The sequence below is a fragment of the Aspergillus heteromorphus genome (assembly GCF_003184545.1).
Source record: "Aspergillus heteromorphus CBS 117.55 chromosome Unknown BO70scaffold_8, whole genome shotgun sequence".
NCBI classification, from domain to species: Eukaryota; Fungi; Ascomycota; class Eurotiomycetes; order Eurotiales; family Aspergillaceae; genus Aspergillus; species Aspergillus heteromorphus.
In genome coordinates, this window is record NW_020290413.1 from 660,317 (window position 1) to 677,074 (window position 16,758).

The following is a 16,758-nucleotide window of genomic DNA, read 5'->3' on the forward strand; positions in this document are numbered from 1 at the left end:
AATTACGCTCCTTCTCGCGGAGAAACGTTGTTACTGGCTGATTTCTTCCGGGCTCGATTGAGCCAACTGCGGCGTTTGATAGAGGTGAGTGTAGCGCAGTGCATCATCAACCGAAGCCACCCCCGTCCTTCTCTCCAAGGATCAAACGCATTGAACCGGTCAAAATGGTATTTTTACCATCCGAGATTACTGATATCAGGACTACCGCTAACAAGCAATCAGGTTTTCATCCTGGGCGTCAACTTCCCCGAGCGAAACCTCGTCAAGGCAAGCACCTCCGAACTTCTATCAATCCCACGAAATCCCGTCTGACTGAGTTCAGAAATCGCTCGAGACCTTCTTCGGTGTCGGTAAAATCCACTCGACGCGTCTCCTAGCCCGATTCCACGTCCACCCGACATGTAAGATCGGAGAATTGGCGAACAAGCAGGTTCTCGATATCCAGGCCGCGTTGTCCGAAATGAAAATCGAGAATGATCTCCGGAGACAGGTCCTCGATAACATCAAGCGCCTGAAGGAGACGGGAACATACCGTGGTCGGCGTCATGCGCTCGGTCTGCCTGTCCGGGGACAGAGGACGAGAACTCAGGTTGGTTTTTGTCTCTTCTTGTTAACCGGCATATTTCCCCATGGAGGGCGCTGGACCTGTTCCCCCCTGGCGGCGATGGTTGGAGTAAGATTCAAGATTGAACAATATACTAACGTGATGGTTAGACCAAAACTGCCGTCAAGCTCAACCGCATGGAGAGAAGGCTTTGAGCTGGATACGATGTTATATTATCTACCCATTGGGTCTCGCGTCCGATCTCTTTCTCGTCAGGGCATGGAATGGCGTTATATTTTTGTTCTCTGTAATTTAGTGTATTGGCTTCATTTCCTCTTTCTTCAAAATTTATTGTACGTAGACAATGAAACACCTAGGTAAAGACATAATCATGTGGCACTGCCGTATTTACGTGTTTTTGAAGCAATTGATGATATATTGCGGGTAAAAGGTAACACCGGCTTATACAAAGCTTGTTCAACCATAGCCAGAACCAAACTTTTCATCCTAGAAGCAGAACGCCAAAACCATATGTGCATTTTTCTCTTATGCGGAAGACAACACTCCTTCTCCCCTGTTGATTTGGATCCTCTTGTCCTCACCCGCACTGACAATTCCAACTGAACGGTCCCAGCACACACCGAAGACCTTGACTCCCTCTCCACCCACTCGTTTGACGTCCACTTTGCCTTGCTCCTCCAGGCTTCTCCGGGTGATCGAGTATACACTTTCACCAACGACACCATCCTTGTCGGTCTTGGTAGACCGAATATCCCAAATCCGACAGGTACCATCGTGACTTCCGCTAATAAGACCGTAGCTGCTGTGAGGATCACGGGACAATGAAACCACAGCGTTAGTGTGGCCTCTTAGGGTCATAGTGGAGATGGTCGTAGCTGATGTGCGGGGATCAATGAGGGTGATGTGACGGGCGGAAGTTCCGGTCGCAAGAAGGTGGTGTTCGGGGAGATGCTCGAGAGAAAGCAGCGAGTGAGATGTTGTTCTGGTGTCAACCAAGGCAGCAGTAACCAAGTCCCACGTACGCAGGGAGTGATCCCAAGAAGTAGAATAGCCGACTGTAGAGTCTTTGGCATCAAAGATCGCAGCCGACACCGGTGCAGTGTGGGATGACAGCAGTGCCAGCGGACCACGCTGAGGGGTGCTGACAGAAGACGTCACCTTTCTGCGCTTGGAGCTTCGCGATGCAGCAGAAGGAACCAGGTTCTCGGGCGCAGCAGGGGCATCCGACTTCTTTGTCGACCAGAAGCCAACGGTATGGTCCGATGAGGCGGATAGAATGCGGTTCGAAGGCGCATGCACGGCCAACGAGTTGACACCAGACTTATGGCCGTAGAGATCAATCTGAGGAGAAATCTTTCCGGAAAAGCCATCCTCGCTCTCTGCATACTTCCACAGCCGCACGGTGCGATCAAGACCGGCCGAGACGATCGAAGTTGGCGAAACGAACTTGGCAGCTTTGATCGAAGCGGTGTGTCCTCCATCGGCGGGAGATGGGGAGGTTGCGACTATTTGAGAAGACATGTTCCACACGCGAAGAAGACCGTCGTAGCTTCCAGACAGGATCCTTTCCTGGCCTTGCGAAATGGCCGCAGAGGCCCAAGAAGCGGCGGGCGAGGTCGCAGAGAGCACATCCACCGAGCCAACCCAGTCATCGTGCTCGAATGAGGCAATATGCAGCGGGGGAATTAGTGCTCTAATGTATTCGATCTCCAGGGTCGTTTCCGCAGAGATGCCATTGGCGGTCAAATATTCATCAATCGAAGTTCGAAGGAATGCGCCGTTGATCAAAAACTCAAACGGGATCGGCTTTTCGTTGCTCAAGAGGTTGTTCACCAAAGTGGAAAGCGCATATCTCCGCAGGCCTATATGAGATTACAGAAATAAACGAGTCAAATTGCGAACCAAGAGCAGAGACATGGGAACCGGTCGCAATATCTTCTCACCTGTGGGAACCAAAATGGGGCCGGTATTCTCAGGCAGCGCAATATCTTCTTGCTTGCTAACAAGCTGCACTCGCACCTGTCTTTGCGCCGACTGGGACGAGGCCGCAACAGAGGCCGAATCCTGAGCCCCGTTCATAGTGAAATTGCGTGAATTCAAAGGGGATATGAGCAGTGTGATCTCAAGCGCATCAAGTCGCACTCGAGAAAACTCCGCCGAGTGAGGAAAAAAAATACGGCGGCCGACGCGGCCACATGTGCAAAGTGCGGAGATCCCCCGCGGCAACAACACTACAGTGGCACCATTATGAATCTATGAGTAAGAATGATAATGGCTAGCTATCTCCAAGTTTTATATACATATATGAAATTGAAAACTTCATTGACCTCGGGATGCCCTTCGGATATCCGCAATTGCCTTTCGTCGGTAGTCGGATTCGGCAAAAAGAGCTTCAATCAGATCTACCACTTCTTCTGGCGAAAATTCGAGGCGCAACTCTCCTTCCACCCAAAGGAACTTGATATCAGCTAAAGAGCTTTCCAGAATATTGACGAGATATTGGAACTTCAGCCAATTTCTTACGTAGACGGCCGTCATGGGCAAACGTTCGGTGTTGTCCAAGGCCTCTGGTATGAACAGATCCTCTAACTGGGTCACTTGGTTGCAGAATGACACAAGCCGCTGGGATTGGGGTTCTGAGATGTCACCTAGATCCTCAATCTCGATGATTATCTTGCTGATCATCGTTGATACCAGGGAGCCAATCGACTGCAGAAGCGCAGAATGTGATAGAATCGGCTGCCATTCTCTAAAAACGTCACGGATTCTGTCCACAGTTGCGCCAATTGCGTTCTCACATTCACCAAGGAATGGCTGCTCCGAACATTGACTGAAACCCTGTGCACCATCGAGCAGGTCAGTGACAATCGTGCGTTGAGTCTGCATCTCCTTGCTGTAGGCAAATTTGCCGAATTTCTCAAGTGCGTCGATATCCGTCTGAAGTCTTGTGAGTTGGTGCTCCTCCATGATATTACGCACTTGGTCAGCGAGGTACAAGCTGTCGTTATACAAGTACATCTGCCCAGAGCTCAATTTGAGGCCGTAGAAAGTCGACGCAGTGGCTTTGAACATTGCGAGTATCAGGGTTGGAAGGGCAAGAAGTCCCGTTCCAGAGGAGATGATACGTGAATGGCTGTGTCTGTGACATGTAAGTGATCAAGACTGAAACAGACAATGTTGTCAAGAGATACTTACACAGGTTGAGATATAACCTCAGAGTCTTTCACTTGCTGCCTGACAACCCCCAGTATAGAGTTGGGAATGTCTGTTATGGTGTACTTTTCTCTCAAGATGACCTCTCGCGGAGAGGCATGCTGAGCTGCTCCCTTACCATTAACAGTTTTAGTTGCAACCGACGCCTTGGGCTGTGAATTATCAGTAGGTTGTTCTTCATCATCGTCCCCCCAGCCCCAAGCATCGCCTTCATCGTCATCGTCCGTAGTTTGTTTGACTTGTGTGTTGTGTTCTTCGGTATCATCGTCGAGTCCCCATGCGCTCACATCTTCTTCATCTTCTTTGATACCAGCCTGCTTCTCTTTGGAGCCGTCGTCATTGTCATCATCCCAGCCAGCATCCCAGTCATCAGATGTAGCGTTCTCCAGTAAGGCTCCATCGCTTTCGGAGACTTTCTCAACTTCAACCCTCTCAACTTGTTCTGTAATACCTTGGGAAGCAGCAAGAATTTTGCGAACCTGGTCTAATGAATCCACCCGCCGTCTAGCCAACCAGAGGCGAGGGGCATGATTAATCCAAGAGACCAGTTCTTCTTGGCCATGCCAGCCGTAATTCTCTACGGTTTTCGTAAACTCGAGGACGTGATCGAGGTTTTCCTCGAATTGTTTCAGGCCTTCCAGTTCGGTTGGGATCGCAGGTGACAACCAGAATTCGATTATTTTTGAGGACAGATTTGGGATGAAAATATCCGAGAATGAGTCCGCAATTGATGGTGGCAGGGACTGTCGCATAAAGCCTAGAACGTTGACTATGCGGTCAAGAAGCTCCGAAACCGAGGCAGTTGATGGCTGCGGTTCAAGGTGAATTGAAGATCCCGAAATGCGGAGTCCGTGACTGTATTCAGGCACAGCAGGCAGCAAGATAGGGTCAACTATACTGGACATCGCGTCCTTTTGAAACAAATCTCTTGTCGCAGAGAACATCTGTAGCCTAGTCAAAGCCACAATAGTCTCTTCCAAAGAATCGCCTAGATACGTTTTAGCCAGAGTGAAACAGAAGTGGTAGGTAATACGCGACAACATACCGTCGTTGTCCGATACAACCATCTTTCCCTCCGTTTTGTCAATGTTAAGTTGTTTATTCCAACGATTACGAACAGCCTCCATAACATCTTTCCGCAGCCCAGCAACACTTTCCAGCAAGATATGGAGGACATTCGTGTTTGAAAAGTGACTGCTTTGGGTGATAGCCTGCTCAGTAGCTTCCAATATCTCAATAGCTGGCATGATGCGGCCCTCATCAAGAGCTGTCCGACCCTCATCGAGTTGTCCACAGAGACTTTGTACCTCCTTTAAAGCACTAGCCACGGCCTGGTTGAACGCAATTTCGGTCTCGATCAAGTCAACTTTGGCGGAGGCGTCCTCCACCCTCAATTGGAGCGGATTCGTTTTCTCATGTTGCTCGACAATCTCCCGGGCAGTGACTCTGGACCGTTCGATGTCCGCGTGGAGCTGTTTCGCTTGCGAGATCCAACCGTCAGCGTCGAAGTTATTCTCGCGACTAAGAAAGCTGATTTCGGCCTGTTGCATATCGTGATTTAGTATACACTATGATAGAAGATGGTAGGTGCGGGGTCTTCCTGCTCACTTCAACTTGTTCCCTAGCTTTGGATATGAGCTCCAATTCCTTCGATAGGATAGATATAGGAAAGCCAGAGGCGACTATGAGCTCCGAGTCCGGATAGGCACCATCTTTCACGAAATCCAGCACGGACTGGCTGATTTCCTGCTCCGATGCCTTGCCCGACATGGCGAAGCGAGTAGCGACCCACGCAAAAGCTCTCGACTTGCGGGGAGAATAGAGGTGCGGGGAGGAGGACAAAAACAGTGTAGATTGAGAGCGAATACCCGACTTCTCCCCGAAAGGCCTCCCTGGTATGACTCCAGATAATCTAGCCTGCGGAGGTAGACTATAGTATAGTTAAGTCAGCCACCACCACCGGCGGCGGAAAGGGAAGGCGAGCTGTCAACACCGCCATGTGACCTCACCGCTCACCGCCTTGGCCGCGACAGGCAAGGACTCGAACGAGGCTCTCCTTATCCCCCGGACAAAGTGGTCGCTGGTCGGTGTGTGCGATCGACTGCTAATATTCCTAGCTAAGTGTCCTATGAAGACATTCAGGGACCATTTTTGCGCTGTTTTTCCTTGAAGATTTGTTGGCATGGTGAGCTCTATCAAGACGGGAACCCAAACTCCACTCCGAAACCGTCACAGCTGGAGGAAACCTTCGTCCAGCGGCCGACTGTGCCCACGAACTTCTTGAAACAATTTCCAGTGTCAAGCAGAGTCCACCGTGTTGTCTCTATTTTCCTTGAGAGGCCTGACTTGGGCACACGCTTCTCGATCCATGTGAGTCCATGTTGCTAGCCCTCTGCTTCAAGAATTGAAAAGCAAATGAGAAAAAGAAAAAAAAAAAAAAGGAAAGCTGCCCCTCCGCCACTGTCTCAGTCGAACAGCCAGTTCCTCCAGGCGGCCCTGTATTGGCTCCCATAGGATTTGGGAGCCATGCACCATGCTTCGTGGCCCTCGTTATGTCATATTATTGCAGTTTTTAATACCCCTCATCTTGCTACTGGTAGTTCAGTCATGGAATGAGTGCATTCCCCGTCTCAAGTTTTGATTTTCTGGCCCCTCAACCCCCCCCATTGCTAGCTCCCTTAGTTCCAATACTATTATACTCGCACCCATAAACAAGTGGTTTCTTTGTCCATGAAGTGCTGACGATTATCTAGATCATTGCTGCGGGGAGTGACCACCGGGTTTGGTTTTCAAGCGCATCTCCCAAGGTTCGCAAGGTCATTCAGCAAGATGTCACCCAGTCAAAACAGCCATTTCAAGCTGCTTCAAAGGTTCAAGCCGGACTACTCGCCTAGCGAGTTTGTTCAGTATGAATCCGAGAGAACAGGCATGAGGGTAGTGGTCATTGACCAGAAAGGTCCCAAAGTTACAGGTTATTTTGTTCTGGCCACCGAGATCCTGGATGACTCCGGCGCACCTCACACGCTGGAGCATTTGTGCTTTATGGGATCGCGGAACTACAGATACAAGGGATTTCTTGACAAGCTTGCGACCCGCGTTTACTCCAGCACTAACGCCTGGACGGCCACAGACCACACAGCCTACACGCTGGATACCGCAGGTTGGGAGGGATTTGCCCAGATTCTGCCTGTATACCTAGAGCATGTCATTGCACCTACTCTGACCGATGAGGGGTGCTACACCGAAGTGCATCACATTGACGCCACTGGAAACGATGCTGGTGTTGTCTACTCCGAGATGCAGGGTGTGCAGAACAATTCTGCCGAATTGATCGATCTGACTGCTCGTCGGTTGACTTACCCACATGGGGTAGGTTTTCGCTACGAGACAGGTGGTATGATGGAGCAACTGCGTGTCCTCACGGCAGAACGGATCCGGGCATTCCACCGTGAAATGTACCAGCCCAAGAACCTGTGTCTGATCATCACAGGCGAGGTGGATCACGAGAATATGCTGGAGACATTGGATAAATTCGAAGATACTATTCTAGATGTCATTCCCAGTCCCGATTCGCCCTTTAAGCGACCATGGGTAGATTCAAAGCAGGCGCCGCCGCTGGAGAAGTCGATTGTGCAGACTGTGGAGTTCCCAGAAGAAGATGAATCTTTTGGTGAGATAGAGATCAGATTCCTTGGCCCGGACTGCTCCGATCCCGTTCAGAGTAAGTTGTCTTAATCCCTTCCGTTTCCGGACTGATACTCACAATATAATAGCCGGGGCTGTTAATGTCGCTCTTTTGTACCTGGCTGGGTCATCTGCTTCCCTGCTTGATAATATACTTGTGGAGAAGGAGCAACTCGCCAGTGCCGTCTACTATGCCACAGAAGATCACCCTAGCATCGAGATTCGCTTCACTTTGACCAGTGTCGAGACCGAGAAACTTGCGAAGGTGGAGAAGCGATTCTTTGAAGTGCTCAAGGATGCGATGGAGAAAGAGCTTGACATGGGATACCTCAAAGAGTGTATCGATAGGCAAAGACGGACATGGAAGTTCTCTACAGAAAGTTCTGCATCCTCCTTTGCGGAATACGTTATCTCGGACTTCCTTTTCGGCAAGCGGGACGGATCGACTATGCTCGATGTTGCGTCCTTGAAAGAGTACGATGTGCTGGAAAAGTGGAACGAGGGAGAATGGCGCAGCTTCATCAAGAGATGGATCTCTGACGCCCACCATATTACTATCCTAGGAGTTCCATCTCTGAAAATGTCCGAGGCAGTCAAAAAGGAGGAAGAAGCTCGAGTCGCAGAGCAGAAAAAGCGACTGGGTGAGGAAGGCCTGAAGAAGTTGGCCGACAAGCTTGAAAAGGCAAAAGCTGCGAATGACAAGGAGATCCCCAAGGAGATGTTGGAGAAATTCGAGATCCCCGGGATTGAATCCATTCATTTTGTGGATACTACCACGGCGAGGTCCGGTGCTGCTCTGGACTTGGGACGCCCAGCCCACAAGGCACAGAAGCTAGTGGACGCTGATGGCTCCGACCTGCCCTTGTTCATTCACTTTGAGCATATTCCTAGCAGCTTCGTTCAGCTCTCTCTCCTCATCTCTGCGCAAGCTGTGCCTGTAGAGCTCCGTCCCCTTCTGTCTGTGTATACGGAGGCCTTTTTCAACCTGCCTGTTGACCGCGACGGAAAGACAATCAAGTTTGAGCAAGTTGTTGTTGAGCTCGAGAGAGACACGGTTGGCTATTCGATGGAAGGGGCCAGGAGCGTGGGCAACTCAGAGATGCTGCGTATTTCATTCCAAGTGGAACTGGAAAAATATAGCACGGCGATTGCCTGGCTCCAGGAGCTTTCGTGGAACTCAGTCTTCGATGTCGAGAGACTGCGAGCAATCACCAGCCGACTGCTCTCCGACGTGCCCGACTCCAAGCGCAGTGGCGATGACATGCTCGCGGCTGTGCATGTAATGGTGCACTATGCGGCGGAATCTATTGTCCGGGCTCGCAGTACGTTGGTGAAGGCACGCTATCTGAAACGGATCAAGAAGCAGCTGGCGGAGGAGCCAGACTCTGTTGTCGCGCGCATGGAGGAGATTAGAAAGGCGCTTTTCCGTTTCGAGAACATGCGCGTTCTGGTCATTGCTGACCTCGAAAAACTTCAAAACCCTGTCTCGGCATGGAAGCCCTTCGCCGAACGCTTAGGCGCCAGCGCCCCTCTTCAACCCATCACCGCCAGGAGACCGTTGCTTAGTGAGACCGGTCAGAAGTTGGGTGGCAAGGCCTACGTGGTGCCCATGCCGACCATTGATTCATCGTTTGCGTACGCCACGGCGCGCGGTCTTGATTCGTACGATGACCCGAGACTTCCGGCCTTGATGGTTGCCATCGCATATATGAATGCGGTTGAAGGACCTCTTTGGGTTGCGGTCCGTGGTAAGGGCCTGGCTTACGGCACTAACTTTGCCTACAACGTCGACACCGGATTGATCAACTTCGATGTATACCGCTCTCCTAATGCCCACAAGGCATTCGACTCGAGCAAGACGATCGTTGAGCAACACCTGTCTGGCGCGATCCCCTTCGATCCTTTGATGCTGGAGGGTTCTATCAGCAGCATTGTTGTCAGTTTTGCCAATGAACAGTCGACAATTGCCAGCGCGGCCTCAGGCAGCTTCATTCGACAGGTGGTGCGGCGCCTGCCCAGCGACTACAAGGAGAGGGTGCTCAAGCAGGTGCGGGATACTAGCATCGACGACGTCAAGGGTGCACTGCAGCACATCATTCTACCTCTGTTCAACCCGGCTACAGCAAATATCGTTGTCACGTGCGCCACTGTGCTTGAAGAGGTACGTCACTCCCATGGTTCATGATGAGAAAATGTGAAGTTTACTGACTGGCCGGTCTAGACAATCAAGGGAGGCCTCGAGGCATCAGGCTTCACCCCGAAGGTCCAAGCGCTCAAGGAATTCGAAGATGACTATGGACTCAAGGCCGGTGACGACGAGGATGAAGAGTCTGATGACGATGACGACGAATACGAAACTGGATCCGAAGACGAGGATGAGGACGACGAGGATGACGACGAGGACGATGAAGATGATGAGTGATTTATTTAACGAAACAATTATAGGTCAAAGCGACTGCATATCTTGACCTGTTATGATACATTTAGATCTCAAGACCAATTACCATCACGAGTCGAGGCTGTTATGACGAGAAAATATGCACATCTATAATCTGTGTTGAAGACAGCTTTATTGCTACCTAGATCTAATGGACTGGATGTTGTGTGGCCGTATGATGATACCTAATATGCTCAATACTCTGTAAGACTTTGTCAATGGTGGCTAGTTATAAAAAAAAGTGGTGCCCCCCTATTTTAAGGAAACCAAACTCCTCAATGCTAGCTTATAGTATCATATCTGAGACAAGGGCAAAGGCGCTCTTTCAAGCCTGGGTGCCACCATCAATTCGGCTGCAGGGCATGTCTCTACAACCGGGGATAATCAGTAGTGCTATGATCTCTGAGAGCTTGCTACCACGTAAATAGCATGTTAGGGACACAAAGATAGCCCATCTACATCGCTATAAATAAATTGGCAGACTATCTGTAGTAGCCCTGGAAGAAACACAGATAAATGGACCCCGACCGCATAACAACCGCATGATATCTATGTATGTATGTATATGGTACACTTAGGACAGAGTCCTATCAAAAGGTGACTCAAAGGGTAGCAGTGAGAGAGAGTGTGTGTATCATTTGACCTCACCTCACATACAACAAAAGCACCTGCACCTGCACCTGCACCTGCACCACCACCCACACCCCCAACCAGGCAAATCCGAAGCCCAATCGATCATCGACGAAATCCCCCGCAAACCCCAACCCACACCCCCCTCCTAGATAGTAGGCAGGTACCCCCTCAAACCCAAAGCTATCCTATCCCAATCACAGCAGAAAATTCATGGTCCACAGCACATGCGAAAGTGAAAGTAAACAGACACAACAAGGAAACCCAAACAAACGAGACCCAAACCAAACGCTCCGGGGCAATTCTACCAGCTGAGGTTCTTCCGGCCCTTCTGTCTTCTCCGCATCAGAATATTGCGTCCTCCTCGTGTGCGCAACCGGGACAGGAATCCATGACGGCGCTTCTGCACCCGCCGCGAGGGGTTGTAGGTGTTGCGCTTTCCGCCCAGGGAGGCACTGGCGGAGAAAGAGCGGGTCTGTTGCGCTGTGAAGGGGCTGGTCGTGAGGAGGGGGCGGAGGGAGGAGAAGGTGGTGGAGGAAGAGGAGAGGGTTTGCGAGGGGATGTGTTGACGGAGGGAGGAGAGAGTCGTGGAGGAGAGGGTTCGGAGGGGCGTTGATAGGGAGGTTGCGATGGGTGTGATGGGCGCGGATGAGAGTCTGGTGGTGATGATGAAGGTCAGTGATGCATTCTTCGAGCAATTGACAACAAGTCACGCTCGTCTTCGATCCGATCTGGAGTCTGGAGTAGTGGAGAGGCCGAATTGGAGGTAGCTGGGTGTCCTTCAATCGGGATGCATCATGCAATATGGCTGGAACGTACCTGGCCGTCGGGGCCGCGTATGCCCGAATAGCGGCGGGGAGAGCCCTGCTCCGGAAGCAGAACATTGTGTCGAGGGGATTGCGAGACCGAGGCCGAGACCGAGACTGACGGGGGGGGGGGTTGGAGATGGAGATAGCAGGAGTTGCAAGTGGTGGTGAGTGACGGAGGACTTGAAAATTGAACTCCGGCGCGCCGCAGTGCACGGACCACCTCACGACTTTTTCTATCCGCCGGCGATTCTATCGCATCTGCAATTTCTCCATCATCGGCTCCATTGGCGCATTTTTTACCTTACAGAACGGCGCAGAAGGAACCTGTTCTGCACTGGCTGATTGGTACATTTCTACATATTCTTTTTGGGAGTTTTGCTTTCGACACCTGCCACGAAGCTCCTACCTCGCAGTCATCGACCTCAGATACGAGTCTCGGTCCGACATCTACATATAACTATATCACCTCGACTTACCCACGAACGGTATAGCCACCATGGCCGCCCAGGGTCCCTCCGTACTCCCTCCCACGACTATCCACTCGTCAAAGTCCATCTCTCAAGCCGCAGCGCATGACTTCCTCGCCGCTTATCTCGATCGCGCCGCCACAGACCCTTCTCTCCAACCCAATGCCGGCATCACTGAATATGGGCCCCAGTCACGCACCACAGTCTCGGCCCCCAATTTGGTCCTGCATAACCTGAAGCGCGTCCAGGCCGGGCTAACAGGCGAGGTTCTTGGTCGGGATCTGACCTTGGCGAAGCTCAGTGCCGGGGACGAGGACAAGGCAGATGAGGGGTGGGAGGACCCGAAGAAGGTCGCAGAAGAGGCCAATGCTGAGGAGGACGATCAAGTTCAGATGGAATGGGATGCTGGGGTGCCAGAGCAAAATACCGAGGCGACTGGAGGTGCCCTCGATAAAGAGGAACGGAAGCGCAAGAAGAAGGAACGGAGACTGGCGGAGAAAAAGGCGAAAGCCAAGTTGGATGCTTGAGATGAAGAAGAAAAAAAAAAAAAAAACACGGAAAAAGTACTTTTTGCCGAACGGTTTTGCGATGGGTTACAGCGGTTCTGCTATGGAATCTGTTTTTTTATTTTTTGCTGTTTTTGTTTTGGGTTATAGAAGTGCATACTGCATTGGAGTATCAGGGCGAAGCTATGTTACTGGAAGCCGATCATGGGTTGCTTTTTTCACTTGATGATAGAATATCGAAATGTCATCTACGAATTATTGCCTTCCCAAACCAATATCCAACTGTGACCTCAACCGCCTCCCGAACACCATACCAGTCCAGTACAACGAAACGATAAATTCACATCTTCACAGCTCGCGGTCAGAAGCCTTGACCGGCTTCTCGCTGTCCTCTTCCTTGAGGTCGGTAACCTTTCCACCCTTCCAGTCGAGTGCCTTGAGGCGCTCCGAAAGGATGGGGTGGGAGTAGTGGTAGCTAGCGTACATCCAGTCGGCATCCATGGTGCTCAGGTTCTGGATCTGGAGCTTAAGCAGAGACTGCGCCAACTGCTCAGAATAGCCAAGACCGACAGCAAATGCATCTTAGGGGATTGGTTAGCTTTGTGTGAAGGGAAAAACGACTCAAGGATTTTAACACATACCAGCTTCGAATTCAAACTTGCGGCTCAGGATGTTCATCAGCAGCTTGACAACGGCGTCCATCGGGGCAAGCGCGTCAGAGAACAAGAGAAATCCGATCATGATGGGCTGCTGATTGTAAAAGCCAAAGGACTGATACAGCGACTTGTTGTTCACAAAGGCAGAGAAGAGCGCGAAAATATAGAACATGTGGAACTGCAATCCAGTGATCAGCTATTGGTTCTTCGCCGAAGCTTGTTCGGCATTTCCTGCAAGCTTACCTGAGCAATTCCAAAGAGCTTCGTGGTGTGGCTAAGACTCCAGTGACCAAGTTCGTGACTCAAGACCGCAACGACTTCCTCAGGCTCGCTCTTCTCAATCAGGGTATCGTAAATGACAATGTGCTTCTTCCAAGGAAGTCCGTAGAAGTAGGCGTTGCTGTGAGCGCTCCGCTTGCTACCGTCGATGACATGCAGCTCTTGCAGGGGGAACTTCAGCTTCTTAGCCAGATTCTCGACGCCGGTCTTGATCTCGCCTGGTTCAAGAGGGGATAGCTTGTTGAACAAAGGCAGGATCACAATCGGGTAGATGGTGATAGCGAAGACCTGGATAAAGATGCCAAAGAGCCACAAGTAGTAGAAGAAGGAGTTACCGGTCGTCTGGACGATCTTAAGCAACGCACTGATGATGGGAGCTCCCAGCACAACGCCTAGCATCTGGCCCTTGAGCATGTCCGTAACCCAAAGCTTAACGGTCTGCTTGTTGAACCCGAATTTCTCCTCAAGGACGAATGTGTTGTAGTAAGAAACAGGCAGCGACAGAACCGTGCTAATCAGATTGAACCCAAAGACAAATAGTAGTGTTTGCGTGATTTCACCCTGGAACCGAGAAGGGAGATACCGTGCCAACAGGAGACCACTGACCCCCCAGAGCTTAGGGAGAACATCGCCGTAGATGAACGCAAGGTTTTGAATTTGACCGTAGAGACCTGCAACGAGACCGAACTTGGCTTTGGCACGACCGTAGGACTAGCGAGGCAAAATGACGCTCATCAGTATGGTGTGGCGGACGGAGTCAGCGGGGATGCTTACCTGGCTCTGATCGTAGACCTTCTGTGACACTTCACCCTCGAGAACTTTCGGGGGCTTGGTTTGCTGCAATACTTTGTACTGACGAAGAGACAAAAGCCCTTCTAGGATGAACTGGCCCAAGGAGAAGCCCACAAGAACATTCTTCCAGGGGATAAACGGGCGGTCCAGAAGACGCGCCAGTTGCTGTAACGGCCACGGTAGTCCCAGTCAGCTAAAGCTCCTCTATAGCTAACAAAGACCACATCGCCTTCGTTTCGGTTAAAGAAAGGTCGATTGGGGGAACTTACCTCGAGGATATACATTGCGACAACCGCAGCACAACGACAGCCTGTGAGTCTGTGTTGTGGTCTGTTGGTTGCAGACAGCAAGGAGAGTAAGAAAGTGCAGGTATGGATCGTTACTACGGGGTAAGGTGAACTAAGAGCCGGGCCCGCGCAGTTCCTTAGTCAACCGCGGCTGTGGTGCCCCAGGCCCGCAGCAGGACAAACAACAAAGAGCCTTGGATATCAAAAAATTCTCACTTTTATTTCGTTGCGTTCATCATTCCCCTATACAGCATCTACATGGGCAGCCATGCAAGCCGGACCGAATAATAAAAATGAAAAGAAAATAAGAAATTTTTCCACGGAAATAGCGTCATAACACACGTCAAAGAAGTGGTCTTCCAAACCCCAGCTATGCCAGCCCATTCTCCAACTTGCCCATCCATCTTACTGTATGCTTGGCCTCCTCCTTTCCGCGAACCTCGAACAGGCTGTCGTGGAGAAATCCACAAGTCCTGCTCTTCGCTCTCCCCCGTAGGTGGACTAGGCGACGATTAGACTTCCTGTGGTCTCTAATCAGGGAGTAAACCCGACGCCCCCCGTTCGCTACCGTAAACCTATCTATTTAATTCGCGACTCGCCTCACCAAGGTGTGGTGTCAGAGACCCCTCAACGTCTGTGCCAGCCAGGACCTGGTGAAATCAAGCCGGAACAGTCAAGCAAACAATAGCTTGTTTAGTTAAGAATAGGTTCAAGAGTGTTACCACTGTTGCAAAGTTAGAGACGGGACAAATTTCTCCAAAGGGGGGCGGGGACATGGAGATTAAAGAATTCTGCATAGACTTACGCGACAATGTTGGCCCAACCAATCAAACGCCAGTGCTTCTCGATTCTCCGACTGATCGCGATCTTCTCTCCAACCTCGGTACAGGCAGGGCTGGTCAAGCTGAGCTTGGCAGCATCGGCCTTCACGCCCACAACCTTGGCACCAGTAGCCGTAGAGCCAATGTTGACCATGAGGACTTCGTTCTTAGTCAACTTGGCAACCTTGGCCTGCTTACCATCGGCGGTCTTGACACCGAGCAGACGGCGCAGCAAGAAGTAGTTGACCTCGAGTTCGGTGTAGATGGCAGGAAGACGTCCACGGTGACCAAGGACGAATCCAACAAGACGATCAGCACGGCACAGAGTAGGGTCCACGCGAGTACCAACACCGATCAAGCCTCCAGGGACGGCAAACTTCAGATCATTGTGCTCGGCGAAGAGAGACATGACACGAGAGAAGATGGGGCGGCACTGGATCTTGCCGTTCTCGTCCTTGGTGACGAGACCGGGGCGAATCTCAATTTCGTCGTTCAGCTTCAGCACACCAGTCAGGATGGAACCACCAGCAACACCACCCTTCAGCTCCTCGATCTCCGCACCGGGCTTGTTCACATCGAAGGACCGAATGACAATCATGTGGGGAGAAGCGGTGAAATCACGGACGGGAACGGGGATGTGCGAAACCAGGTATTCGTTGACAGCATCGATGTTGTACTTCAGCTGAGCAGAGATGGGGATAATGGGCGAGCCATCGGCGACCGTACCGCGGATGAACTTCAGGATCGACTGGTAATGTTGAAGGGCTCCATCCTCCCTCATCAAATCCACCTTATTTTGCAGGATGATGATGTGGCTGAGCTTCATGATCTCGATGGCGGCCAAATGCTCCGACGTCTGGGGCTGAGGGCAGGTTTCGTTTCCGGCAATAAGGAGGAGGGCAGCGTCCATGACGGCGGCACCTGACAACATGGTACTCATGAGAATATCGTGACCGGGGCAGTCAACGAAACTGAGTTAGGTCACTGTGTTAGCCAGGATGCACTCGTCCCACACAGTTATTCGGGGAACAAACGTACGAGACATGTCTCAACAGCCTGTACCGACCACCACAGCCATCTCTCTCACAAGGCGGGTCGACCTCCTTCTCACTCTTGAAACTCTTGAAGCACGTCGGCCGAGGGCACTCGGTGTTGTCGCACTTGTAGATCTTGGCGTTAGCATAACCCAGCTTGATCGTGATGTTCCGCTCCAGCTCGTTCTTGAATCGGACTGTCTGGACCTCGGAGATAGCTTTGACGACAGTCGACTTTCCGTGAGCGACGTGACCGATGGTACCAATGTTGATCGTGGCCTGGCGCGCAATAATTTCGGGGGTCAAAGGAGTCAGTGTCGACAGGTCAAGGGTCTCCGGGTTTGGCTGCTCGGGCAGCTCAGGGCGCTTGGGCGGGGGAGCAGGAGCGGATTTCTTCATCGCCGACTTCAAAGACTTCTCCTCCTGGTCGAGGGGCTCTTGATCTTCGATGTCATCGTGACCGTTCGCATCGATGATGGGGGATCCAGGCTGAGACTCGTCGTCAGAGAAATCGCCGTTGGCAGCCATGATTGCGAGCGAAATCGAGAGACAACAGCGGTTCGGGGGGGGGGGAGGGG

The 16,758-nt window shown here is 51.4% G+C and overlaps 8 protein-coding genes across 8 annotated transcripts; 3 read left to right on the forward strand and 5 right to left on the reverse strand.

The window, feature by feature from the left end:
• The first annotated feature begins 83 nt into the window (after window positions 1-83).
• On the forward strand, window positions 84-942 carry BO70DRAFT_360953 (mitochondrial 37S ribosomal protein uS13m). The gene is made up of 4 exons (XM_025542923.1): window positions 84-167; window positions 223-267; window positions 323-589; window positions 715-942. The coding sequence occupies exons 1-4, from the start codon at window positions 165-167 to the stop codon at window positions 757-759; spliced, it is 360 nt and encodes a 119-aa protein (XP_025400690.1). The 5' UTR covers window positions 84-164; the 3' UTR covers window positions 760-942.
• A 42-nt stretch (window positions 943-984) lies between these two features.
• BO70DRAFT_312525 (WD repeat WDR12/YTM1 family ribosome biogenesis protein) lies at window positions 985-2,682 on the reverse strand. Its single transcript, XM_025540216.1, has 2 exons — window positions 2,509-2,682; window positions 985-2,427 (listed from the first exon to the last, which is right to left on the reverse strand). The coding sequence occupies exons 1-2, from the start codon at window positions 2,642-2,644 to the stop codon at window positions 1,091-1,093; spliced, it is 1,473 nt and encodes a 490-aa protein (XP_025400691.1). The 5' UTR covers window positions 2,645-2,682; the 3' UTR covers window positions 985-1,090.
• A 151-nt stretch (window positions 2,683-2,833) lies between these two features.
• On the reverse strand, window positions 2,834-5,708 carry BO70DRAFT_360955 (uncharacterized protein). The gene is made up of 4 exons (XM_025542924.1): window positions 5,387-5,708; window positions 4,824-5,319; window positions 3,761-4,766; window positions 2,834-3,704 (listed from the first exon to the last, which is right to left on the reverse strand). Exons 1-4 carry the CDS (start codon window positions 5,546-5,548, stop codon window positions 2,885-2,887), a joined length of 2,484 nt encoding a protein of 827 aa, XP_025400692.1. The 5' UTR covers window positions 5,549-5,708; the 3' UTR covers window positions 2,834-2,884.
• An 899-nt stretch (window positions 5,709-6,607) lies between these two features.
• Window positions 6,608-9,884, forward strand: BO70DRAFT_351755 (putative zinc metalloprotease; the record flags this gene model as incomplete). Its single annotated transcript, XM_025541754.1, has 3 exons — window positions 6,608-7,499; window positions 7,552-9,623; window positions 9,684-9,884. The coding sequence occupies 3 exons, from the start codon at window positions 6,608-6,610 to the stop codon at window positions 9,882-9,884; spliced, it is 3,165 nt and encodes a 1,054-aa protein (XP_025400693.1).
• A 473-nt stretch (window positions 9,885-10,357) lies between these two features.
• BO70DRAFT_360957 (mitochondrial 54S ribosomal protein bL34m) lies at window positions 10,358-11,462 on the reverse strand. The gene is made up of 2 exons (XM_025542925.1): window positions 11,349-11,462; window positions 10,358-11,185 (listed from the first exon to the last, which is right to left on the reverse strand). The coding sequence occupies exons 1-2, from the start codon at window positions 11,411-11,413 to the stop codon at window positions 10,834-10,836; spliced, it is 417 nt and encodes a 138-aa protein (XP_025400694.1). The 5' UTR covers window positions 11,414-11,462; the 3' UTR covers window positions 10,358-10,833.
• Window positions 11,463-11,617: 155 nt separating this feature from the next.
• Window positions 11,618-12,338, forward strand: BO70DRAFT_360958 (uncharacterized protein). Its single transcript, XM_025542926.1, has one exon. The coding sequence runs from the start codon at window positions 11,835-11,837 to the stop codon at window positions 12,330-12,332; it is 498 nt and encodes a 165-aa protein (XP_025400695.1). The 5' UTR covers window positions 11,618-11,834; the 3' UTR covers window positions 12,333-12,338.
• Window positions 12,339-12,466: 128 nt separating this feature from the next.
• On the reverse strand, window positions 12,467-14,399 carry BO70DRAFT_360959 (zinc metalloprotease). Its single transcript, XM_025542927.1, has 5 exons — window positions 14,308-14,399; window positions 14,021-14,203; window positions 13,211-13,957; window positions 12,953-13,145; window positions 12,467-12,892 (listed from the first exon to the last, which is right to left on the reverse strand). The coding sequence occupies exons 1-5, from the start codon at window positions 14,320-14,322 to the stop codon at window positions 12,660-12,662; spliced, it is 1,371 nt and encodes a 456-aa protein (XP_025400696.1). The 5' UTR covers window positions 14,323-14,399; the 3' UTR covers window positions 12,467-12,659.
• Window positions 14,400-14,549: 150 nt separating this feature from the next.
• On the reverse strand, window positions 14,550-16,751 carry BO70DRAFT_386422 (translation initiation factor eIF2 subunit gamma). Its single transcript, XM_025545822.1, has 3 exons — window positions 16,185-16,751; window positions 15,131-16,117; window positions 14,550-15,049 (listed from the first exon to the last, which is right to left on the reverse strand). The coding sequence occupies exons 1-3, from the start codon at window positions 16,706-16,708 to the stop codon at window positions 15,019-15,021; spliced, it is 1,542 nt and encodes a 513-aa protein (XP_025400697.1). The 5' UTR covers window positions 16,709-16,751; the 3' UTR covers window positions 14,550-15,018.
• Window positions 16,752-16,758: the final 7 nt, after the last annotated feature.